This window comes from Sinohyriopsis cumingii, chromosome 16, assembly GCF_028554795.1.
Source record: "Sinohyriopsis cumingii isolate HCF-2022 chromosome 16, ASM2855479v2, whole genome shotgun sequence".
NCBI lineage: Eukaryota > Metazoa > Mollusca > Bivalvia > Unionida > Unionidae > Sinohyriopsis > Sinohyriopsis cumingii.
Genome location: NC_142976.1, coordinates 27,029,862 through 27,041,904, shown reverse-complemented (window position 1 = coordinate 27,041,904; position 12,043 = coordinate 27,029,862). Strand labels below are relative to the sequence as shown.

The window sequence follows — 12,043 nt, the reverse complement described above, 5'->3', positions numbered from 1 at the left end:
TCTACACCAGCAGTCTAATGTTTAGCAGTCAAATCTACACTATAAATCTAAAATGTTTAACAATGCATATCTAGATCATTATTCTAATATCTGTAACAAGGCACATCTACACCATCTGTCTAATGTTTACTAAGGCACATGCACACCACTAGTCTAAGATGTTTCACAAGGCACACCTACACCACTATTTAATATGTTTAATGAAGCAAATGTACACCGCTAGTCTAATATGTTTAACGAGGCACATGTACATCACTAGTCAAATATGTTTAGCATGGCACATGAACACTACTAGTCTAACAAATAAGGAAAATACATATTTACAATAGTTTAGTATGTGTACCAAGGCACATACATCTACAACACCAGTCAAATATGTATACCAAATTTCATGGAGATATTTTAAATGGTTTTTGATTTAATTCTGCCTAAAAATGAAAGTGTGGATAATAGATGGACTGATAGATGTAAAAAAACACATAAAAAATATGAATTTAGAATAGTAGAAGCTGTCTCATGTCCTATGGCAGGCATTAATTACCTCTATGTTAAGACCCTTGGAAGTGAGCTCTGTTCCTCCCTTCTCCTTTCCATCTGTTTCATTCTGGTCCAGGAGAAGAACTTTGGAGGTATCATTTTCTCTTTTGGCAGGAGGTAGCTCAACTACAACACAGATGTAAAATGTGTAGATTTTGTGGGTTTATGATTTAAAAAAGTCAAAGATGATTGCAATAATTTTTTGTACAAAAAATATCATACATTTACAACAAGAATATAACTGAGTTCTAGTGTGCAAAAAATACAAATACAAGCTGTTACTTTCTGTTCCGTAATTCCAAATGGTATAAAAGAAAGCTCAGAATTTCATTGTCTGTATATGCAATACATATTTCATGAATGCATCTGCAATGTTTGCATGCAGTTCAAACCTAGTGTGACTACTATCATAAATGCAACAGCGTGCCAGTTACTTGCTTGACTGTCTAAAGTCTAATAAAAACATTAAAGGTTTTATTGTGTCAAGGCAAGTAAAGTGCCTTGTCTTGGAATACTGGCAACCAACTGATCTGAGGAGGATTTAAACCCAGACCTAACTGATCACTGAGCTATCACAGCTACCCAACATACTAGACAGATTTGTCAGCATAATGGATGGGTATCTTGGTTGCTTAAGTTGTACAAAATATATTCACAAGAATTCTTTGGCCAAGTGTTGTTCTGAGCTTTTTTTTCACAGACAAGAAACATTTCATGTGTATGTGTGTGATTTAGTCCTTCAATGTAAGACACATCACCCAATATTTTTTATTCTGGGGGGTGATGGGTCATACTGTCCAAATAAAGGTGCTCTGTAGCATGTTTTGATGATGACCAACGGTATAACAAAAATCAAATTTTCAGAAATATCACACACAACTGGCAACCAATAACAACACTTTTCTACAAAGTTATAATGTTTTTGTCAGACTTTACTTACCATGATGTCTTTTCTCTAATAAATTCAAATTCTCACAAAAGAAATGGACCTGTTTTCAAGTTTCGTTGGTCTATATTTCAGTTGGCTAGAAAGCAATGAAAGCCGAAATTGGGGTAAGTTGAAATATTATTCTTTAATGAAATGAATAAAAATATATTATGCCTATTGGAACTATAAAGCAATGTTTCATTTCATTCAAGAAACATATCCGTCACATGAACCTACTTAAACATACTATGGCATACCTCGACTACAGTCGCACCGTCCCATTGCAACAAATTCAAATGTCAATGGAACATGATAACGTGTCCATTTGCTAGTGTCATATTTTCATTCCACCAGGATAAAGACTGCACATTAAGTATATTAATTACACATAAATTAGTGGAAGAGTGTTGATATATGCTGCCAAATGTGTGAGATATTCCTGAAACTTTGACTACTCGTTCCGATGTCATTGCTATACTAGCCCATTATTTGGATAGTAAGACATAGCATTTAAATAAAACTAGCTATGTCTTATATTGAAGGACTAGTGTGTGATTAGGATTTTTAATGTAGCTTTAACAAGTTTTTAGTCATATCACTATGATGTCTGCAGTGTGGCAGTTCATAGTGATGTCTAGCACTGGGGCATCATGTCAGACATGTAGTATGATGTCCCAGCCAGTAACATTATCCTGACACCAGGCCAACCAGTCCTAATACTAACCTCTTAATGCTGAGCACCTAGCGAGGCAGCTATTAGTACCATTTTTGTAAGTATTTGATATGATTCATTTTGGGGTTCGAACCAACAACCTCCCCCATCCGAGGCGGATGCTCTAACTACCAGACCACTGGAGCGGTAAACAGTTCATGGAAAGCTTGCAACAATATCTTGTCATTTATACCATATATGTTCACAAGTCCAACTGCAAGCAGCACAGTTCCAGATTTGTGGTTGCATAATGTGCACTGGCAGATCAGGGTCTGTGCTGCTTGTTATATGAGCAATCAATAACACATTAACCCCTGCTGCCTCAATAACTCGTCGTACTTTACATCCCTCATCTCCCAAGTGCCTCAGTAACGTGGCTGAGTTTGCCTAGCTTGTATCCCGCACGACAATTTAAATTGGTGCAAACCATTGGTTGATTTGAAGCCATTTCCTAATTATGCTGGCAGAATAACCAATAAAATGTTAGCTTATATAGTTAGAGTGAACATTGCTGAACAAAGGGGAAAAAAATTGACTTCAATAGCAGCAGAAATAGCGAAAATATTTAATCTGAAAATGATGCAAATTGATGAGAATCAGTCACTGGGAGCAGACTTTTACTTGACAGATTCTGATGGAGAATTTTCAGGATTTTCATCAAACGTGATTGATAGTGACATCGAAATAGCTATTGGAGATAACAGCAGTAGTGATGAGAATAAGAATGTTGAAGAGGATGGAGAAGAAGAAGAAAATGAAAGAAGAGCTGATTGATGGATTGTAAATGATAAAACACACACTGACAAGAGGCCTTACACAGGACCAACATCAGGGCCAACAACGGATTTAGACCCTGATGCAAATGAATTTAATTTTGTTGAGCTTTTTTTCCAGCATTTTTGTTTTAACTGATTGTAGATAAGACCAATCTCAATGCAAGACGAAAGCAGGAGGAGAAAAAGACCCAAACTGGAGAGATGTTACGGAGAGAAAAATTAAAGCATGAATGAGTGTTTTTATGAGTACTCTTCGGCTCCCTGAGACAGCCATGTACTGGTCAACAGATGCCCTATTTGGAAACCTAAGTGTGAGAAGAATCATGAGAAGAGATTGGTTTGATAAAATATCACAATATTTTCATATAAATGGTAGTTGTCATAATCCTCCCTGGCTTCAACCTGGTCATGACAAGCTGCATCATGTGAGGCCAGTGTATGATGCCATTCAAAACAGCTGCTTAGAAAACTACAATCCTCATCAAAATGTAAGTGTAGATGAAGCCATGATACAATTTTGAGGGAGGTTAGCTTTTTGTCAGTATCTACCAGCCAAGCCGACAAAGTATGGAATCTAGGCCGACCCAACGAATGGCTACACCAATGAATTTCAAGTCTATACCAGTAAGGACACAGGTACCAGAGAAGTTGGATTAGCAACATGTGTTGTTATGGAACTAACACAAAAGATTTGGGAAGGAAACCACATAGTAAATGTAGACAATTATTTCACCAGTCCAGATTTATTCGAGAAGCTTCTACAGAAAGGCATGTAAGCATGCGGAACCGTAAGATCTAACAGAATAGGCTATCCTATACAGCATCTTAATAAAAGACACGTTAGGGTTCAAGGGGAATTCAAAACAGTACAGCGAGGGTGAATTAACAACCTGTGTTTGGATGGACAAGAAGCACATCTACACTCTATCAACAGCAGAAGATCCAGCAACCATAGAGAAGACAGTATAGCGTAAATCCAGAAATGGAGAAGTCAGGGACATCAGAGCACCATATATCATGCCAATGTACAACAATAACATGAAGGGAGTGGACACTGCAGACCAACTGAGAACACAGTATGGTGGTTGTACCTGTTTTGGCTTTGGTTTGATATCACAGTCACCAATGGATTCATACTAATGAGAGAGAATCAGAACATCATGTCGAGCGGAGCAAGAACAGGTGGATAAAAGCACATAGATTAGTTTAAGATGAATCCAGGAAAATGATATAGCAGCACTAGCTACAAAAACAGGAGTCCACTAAAATAAGAATGGTAACAAGAGGGGAAGATGTCGACAATGCAGTAAACAAAGGTCAACAATGCAGTAAACAAAAGCGATGCTGGGAAGTTATGAATATGTGTGTTCCTTGTAATACAATGTATTCATTTGTGTGGATTGTTTTAAACCATGTAGATCTTTTGAAGAATCGTTAAATAAATGTTTGGGAAATAAATTCTGTTTGCATGAGTGTTATAATTCAAGGTTTGTTAGGTGTTTTATTAGTTTTTAAATTTTCAGTGAAAATTCTAAGGAAGAAAGGTAAGTAAAGAACAAGGAAAATATGCCCATCTATGTACAGTATTCACAGGATGTTAAGTTTACAAGAGAGATGACAAGTGGAATTTCAGTGTACATAAAATATAATTATTTCATGTGTTGATAGTGTTAATAATTCTGTGTGAATTCATAATGGATTTTATGATTATTCATGGCAAGATTAGCGAATTGGCAATTACATCATTTGTTTTCATCTTTATGCATGAATTTTATTTCCGCATGTAGCATGAAATTTATGCAATTATGTATGTAATTTTATTGAGAACTGCTGTGCCTGATTTCAGCTTAATTAAATGAATACAAATAAAATAATAACAAATTTATTGCAAGTAGCCTCCTCTATAAAAATCTGCAAGCCATAAGTGCTGTCAGCATGTCTCAGTGATACAGGCAGTGGCAAGGCTAACACTACTCTAGGTGATCTCTGCAAGTATGCAACAGGTGACTGCCTAGCTTTTTGACTCAGGAGTTAATGTGTTAAGTACAAACAATATAGACCCTGATCTTCTGGTGCATTATGTGATGGCAGATTAGGGGTCTATGTTATTTGCAGTTGGACTCAAGTTATAGGCAAGTATAGATGGCATCGGTATGTCTCATTTAAGCTTACCATTACTGTATTTGTCTGTGGATAATATATATGCACTTTGTTCTGTCATTGCCTAATTGCGTAATTTTAAAAAAAAAGGAATACTTCAAAATTCTCACAGGAGATCATCTTAAATAATTGATGGCTCTCTAATTAGTCAATAAATGCAACTCCTACCTGACAAACCTAACAGGTAGAATGCCTTCCCTTAAAAAGCATTATAGCATGGAACCACTACATATAGTCAACTGACACAGACTACAAAACTTCAAGTCAATGTACCGTAATAGAAGGCTTTTATCTTTTTTTATGCATACATGTACACATTTGGCACAAGTGTAGTTTCCTTATAATTTAGAGCTGACAATATGCAAACTGAGATGACAAAAGACAAGTATTAGTACTATCTCACTATAATCATTACCTGTCACTGATTATACTCCCTTATGATGCAGTGAATTTACATGATGTATATACAAAAAGAACCCAACTGCAAATGGCATAGACCTAGGTCTGCTGTCGGAAACTGCCCCCGCAAATCTGGGTGTGTGCAGTTTGTTAGGAATAATCAGTAGAACAAACAACACAGACCCTGAGCTGCAGGCACATTTTGCCCTTTTCATAAAAACTTGCTCTATCAGTGGCATCTACATTACAGTCAAGTCTGATACCCTTTCAAATACATTTTATGAACTATTAAAAGACATGCTGGCTAACAGTCTCTTTTCACTTTCTGGCAACCAGACTTGACTACTGTGCTTCTCAGCTGTTAGCTTTAATTATCATGGTAATTGCCTGTGGTAATAATTGTCAGTACTTATCAAAATGGCAAAACCTAACATTGACCAAACTCAACAGTAAAGCTAACTGGATTATTTACCTCACTGTGCAGATTAAAGTTTGCATGCTGGAATAAATGTAAATGTGTTGAATTTAGAAATCAACAAACAATATTGTGATTTCCATCTCTACATCCCATTCTGTGTCTATCAGTAACAGGCAAATTGGATATATTCTGCAATAATTCGACGCCGATGTTGGAAACCTAAAGAGTACTTTTTAACACAAGTTTGTTGATACCAAGTGAATCTAACCATAAAAATTAGATGGTCACCAATCAGAGGGCAGTTTGAGAAGGAGACCCCTTTAAGATGTTGATTTGGTTTTCTGTGAATACTGCCACACACAAATCTTGCTCTATATAGCTGTCTTAATCATTAGCCGAGTCTTAATCATTAGCTGAGTCTTAATCATTAAGATGTTAATCATACCTTCTATAATGAGTCATATTGCTTAATTACCAAGACTGGTTTGGGTGCATTTAATTAATGTAAAAAATCAATAATCAGAGGCCAATTATCCAGAATATTTACTTGCACAGAGTATTACCGTGTCCCATGAAATTTTTACTTATTACAAGCTACATTATCTATAATTGCAATTAATTTGTCATCCAGAACCCTAATCCAAATCTTAAATGACTTTCCATCTAGAAGTAGTGACAAGATTTTCGAGATGGCTGTTGTGGTGGCCATATTTAACGTCAGATCAGCAGATCTTTTATTGAGAACCAAAGAGACACCGTACAAAGTCTTCTGGTGAAAATTCCACACCAATATGACTTTCCATTTTTTTAAAAGCAGCAATAACAAGATTTAGATATGACTGCTGGTGGTAGCCATATTGGATGTAAAGATTGGCATCATTTTTTAAGGACCAACTAGACATCATCATTAGTCTTTTAGTGACAACCCCATATTAATATGACTATCCATTCACGTGTAGTAGCAATAATATGATTTTCAAGATGGTCATTGTTGTGGCTATGTTGGATGTCTGGGCAGTACCATTTTCTTTTAGGCCGGACCAACTAGATATAATATCTCTTCTCGTGAAAAACCCATCTTTGCATGACTTTCTGTTCAGGAGAAACTATAGCAGGATTTTCAAGATGACAGCCATGGTGGCCACACTGTATGCCAGGTCAGCACCATTTTCATTTAGAACCAACCAGGCATAACAATAAGTCTTTCAGAGAAACTGCTGTGTTGATACAACCATCCATTCAGGAGTAGAGATAACAAAATTTTCAAGATGACTGCTGTGGTGGCCATATTTAAGCAATGTTTTTATTTATGGTCAATTAGACCCTGAAATGAATATATGTAAAAGTTTCATGGCAATCCTCTATGTAATTTAGGATAAACAGTAAAAGCAAACATCTGCTAACAGATGGACAAATGTCGATGTCAGATGTCATACAAAAGGCCATCCAATAAGCTCTTGGTCTATGACCAGTAGAACTAAAACACCTGGACTTGTTAACCAACTTGAAAAGTCTATGCTAAAAGGCAATTCAGGCAAAACAGTCACCCCAGTGACCATTATTTTCACAAAATACCCAAGAAAGTTAAGTTATGTTCACCTTGGATTTGATCTGTCACACAAATCTGTCTGCAATTAAAAACTTTAATGGTGAAGAATGCCAATGCTTTCTTCAAAGGTTTAGAAGGGCAGAATGAAGTATAAAGATTGGGATCTGACCTAAATCAAATGTTACATCTCCCCATGGCTTCAAAGCAGCCATCAACATTAAAATCAAGATTTCTGCTACAATACTGCATGAAAAAGTGTTCTTAACTAAACAATAAATAAACGCATTTGCTTTTTTTTTGGACTGGTTCCATTATTTATTTTTAGCAGAAGTCTTAGACGAGACTGTGATAATAAATTCTTGAGATTTCTGTAGGAGCAAGCACATAAATGACTGATGCACACAAAAAACATAGCTTAAAAGTTTTAAGGTAATTATAAGTGATGTTAAGAATGGTGGTCAAAAACATACAAAGCAAAAGTACCTCGTATGGATTCTACTGGCCTAAAAGAATTCCCAGGAATCCAAGATAAGAATATGTCTTCTTTTTTACATGTCAAAAGACCTGCTAATCTTAACCTGCCTAAAGACATGCCAAACAAAATCTTCCCAGCAAGGAATTCTATATTTTTTGTAAGTTGGAGCAATTTTCAGTAAAGTGTAATGAAATATCAATAACAAGATTTTCAAATTAACTACTGTGTTGTGTCATATTTGATGCAGGATCGTCACCATTTTGATTTACACTAAACCAGACATGATTAGAAGTCTTTTGATGAAAACCCCATGTCCATATTGACTCTCTTTTTGTATGGTTAATAAATGACCTGCAGCAAGCCCAATGCCCACAAGCTGCGCCCACAAGCTGCCAAGAACCATATTTTGAGAACCTCTGGCCTAGGGCTATGTATGAAGCAAAACAAAACTTGACACACAATACTGAAGCCATGGTAGACAACATGCATGTCTCGACACACAATACTGAAGCCATGGTAGACAACATGCAAGTCTTGACACACAATACTGATGCCATGGTAGACAATATGCAAGTCTTGACACACAATACTGAAGCCATGGTAGACAACATGCATGTCTTGACACACAATACTGAAGCCATGGTAGACAATATGCAAGTCGTGACACACAATACTGAAGCCATGGTAGACAACATGCAAGTCTTGATGCACAATACTGAAGCCATGGTAGACAACATGCAAGTCTTGACACACAATACTGAAGCCATGGTAGACAACATGCATGTCTTGACACACAATACTGAAGCCATGGTAGACAACATGCAAGTCTCGACACACAATACTGAAGCCATGGTAGACAACATGCAAGTCTCGACACACAATACTAAAGCCATGGTAGACAACATGCATGTCTTGACACACAATACTGAAGCCATGGTAGACAACATGCATGTCTTGACACACAATACTGAAGCCATGGTAGACAACATGCAAGTCTTGACACACAATACTGAAGCCATGGTAGACAACATGCAAGTCTTGACACACAATACTAAAGCCATGGTAGACAACATGCATGTCTTGACACACAATACTAAAGCCATGGTAGACAACATGCATGTCTTGACACACAATACTGAAGCCATGGTAGACAACATGCATGTCTCGACACACAATACTGAAGCCATGGTAGACAACATGCAAGTCTCGACACACAATACTGAAGCCATGGTAGACAACATGCACGTCTTGACACACAAAACTAAAGCCATGGTAGACAACATGCATGTCTTGACACACAATACTGAAGCCATGGAAGACAACATGCATGTCTTGACACACAATACTGAAGCCACGGTAGACGATATGCAAGTCTTGACACACAATACTGAAGCCATGGTAGACAACATGCATGTCTTGACACACAATACTGAAGCCATGGTAGACAATATGCAAGTCTTGACACACAATACTGAAGCCACGGTAGACAACATGCAAGTCTTGACACACAATACTGAAGCCATGGTAGACAACATGCAAGTCTTGACACACAATACTGAAGCCATGGTAGACAATATGCAAGTCTTGACACACAATACTGAAGCCATGGTAGACAACATGCAAGTCTTGACACACAATACTGAAGCCATGGTAGACAATATGCAAGTCTTGACACACAATACTGAAGCCATGGTAGACAACATGCAAGTCTTGACACACAATACTAAAGCCATGGAAGACAACATGCAAGTCTTGACACATAATACTAAAGCCATGGTAGACAACATGCAAGTCTTGACACACAATACTGAAGTCATGGTAGACAACATGCAAGTCTTGACACACAATACTAAAGCCATGGTAGACAACATGCAAGTCTTGACACACAATACTAAAGCCATGGTAGACAATATGCAAGTCTCAAGAAAGACTCTTTGTTTGCCACTGATCAATGTCCAGTGCTATAAGCCTGATGTAGATGCCATGGATGGCTATTATCAGGTGTGGTGGTTGGTAGAGGAGTGCATGTTCCACTGTACTTTTTGAGTGTACTGGTACTTTGGTAGTTTCTGTAACCAACAAATGTATGGAAATTCTTTAGTAATCTTGATATGAATCGAATATTAACAGCACATTTTCATTTTTTCATGATAAGATAAATCCAAAAATGTTTATTTTTACGCAACAATTCTATCTGTCACAAATTAATTCTGAACATTAAAATCATAATTATTTATGACCACTTAATCACATGTCTGACATATGTCACTTGTGCCATTGTCGTTTTTCATTGTTTATTTCGCTTGTGCATGAGCAGAAGGGTAAAACTTGGGAGTCCTTATTTTGTGTGGCTAAACTGACCCATCATTTTCACATCCAGACCATTTTTTATTCCAAATGCTCATGTTATCCCACTTTTTGCAAAGATTTGATTGTCTTTGTGCAGTTCAGACTGGTCTGCCTTAGATCTGAGGCCAAAAAGTCTAAATTCAAGACACAAAATCAGATTACAACAATGGGCAAATTTCTGGTGGGAAAAAATTGTGGCCAAACATTTCACACTTTTCTCAATGCATTGTTTAGTGCAACTAGAAAGACCAGATTATTTGGTATCATTGTAGAGCTACATCTGTCTACCTTTCTATAATAACCCCCACTTTAGTGTATCTTAAATGACCTTGATGCTATAGAGCTCAGAAGTAGGCCAGGGGTTAATGAGTTAAATAATTAACTATTACCTGGTTTTTCTTTTTTTGTCATTGTTGTTCTTGATTTAAGGCAATTTTTCACTGCATGATATATGTGTTGGACAGTGTACAGTACAACTGGTGGAGGAAGAACATGGGTAAACCCTAGTAAGAACCACTGATCCACAGGCAGCTACTGGCAAGCTTTTTCACATACCCACATAGGTCAACCCATATCTCGGACCAACAAAGAGAGAGGTGAGACAACAATGACATGTGGCCCCATACTTTTAAATAGTCAGTGAAGTTGTCTGCTTGGTTGTTTTTTAACTGCAGCCTGCAACAACACTCAGAATTTATAAAATAGTAAGGCAAAGATTTTCTTCAGTCAGTCAGTTTTGAAAAACATTTGGTTGTTTTGTCATGTACTTACCGTTTGCAACATTTCAAATGGCTACCTTTTAGATTAGTTACTTTTGCTGCAATAAAAGGTTTAAAAAAGATGTAACCCTCTGGTCAATTTACAAGTCCTCATGTGTTCCTTGTGGTAATTTGAGTTTGAGACCCCTGATGTAAGAAACTGTGAGAATTTGGTCTTGACAGGTTTGTTATCATTACAGAGCTACCATGCAGAAATACATGGGTGCAGGTCTGACAATTTGGGTTTACAATTCCTCTAATGACAATGCAAAATATCAGTGTGACTATTTAAAGCTTACTCTACTTAGGGCATAAATTCCAGTGTGGACCATAAAATAAATTTAACCTGTTACATGTTGACTGCATCATCAGGGCAAGAAATAAATGAACCCAAAGTTAAAAGTAAGCCACCTTGGTTCTGTACTTAGCATACTGCAGTCATTATGGAAAGGGTAAGGGTTCAAAAATCTTAATGCTTGATCAGCTACTGTGGTGTGTCCTAAGGCAAGGCACTTGACTCCAATTGCCTGAGCACTAAATAACCTTCTTGTGTTGATGTGCTGCAGAACACCAAAGGAAAGCCAACTCAGAGTTAATGCTAATGCAGTCAAAGGCTAACCACGGCAATAACTGTCACATCTGCAGCACATCTCACCACCTTAATTATTGAAGATGCCAGCCTGGTGGTTTCATCTTGGATTAAAAGACAAGAATCAAGTGTATGCAGTATTCGATCACAGCCAAAAAATGTCAGATGATACTTCCCCACTTCAAAACAGCCATCAGCCATAAAAAGAAGATCAGGTCTGATGTGAAGAATCTCTGTATCTTTAAAGCATAGGACAAAACTGTGCTCTTAATCAACACTGTTTGCCAAAGACAAGGTTAGGAAATGCTGATTAAAGACCCGGTGAACTGAAAAGGAAGGCTAGGCTCTGGTTCTTACATACAAGGTCAGTTTAAATATTTGCACAAACATGTA

General features: G+C 37.2%; 1 protein-coding gene across 1 annotated transcript in view; it reads right to left on the bottom strand.

Annotated features, from left to right (window-relative positions):
* The window catches only part of LOC149780112 (uncharacterized), a 140,425-nt gene that overhangs the window by 44,458 nt on the left and 83,924 nt on the right, over positions 1-12,043 (bottom strand). Inside the window, exon 4 of the mRNA XM_089936885.1 lies at positions 542-663. Within this exon, the coding sequence (XP_089793011.1) occupies positions 542-663 (122 nt within the window). The remainder of the gene's footprint in view (positions 1-541; positions 664-12,043) is intronic.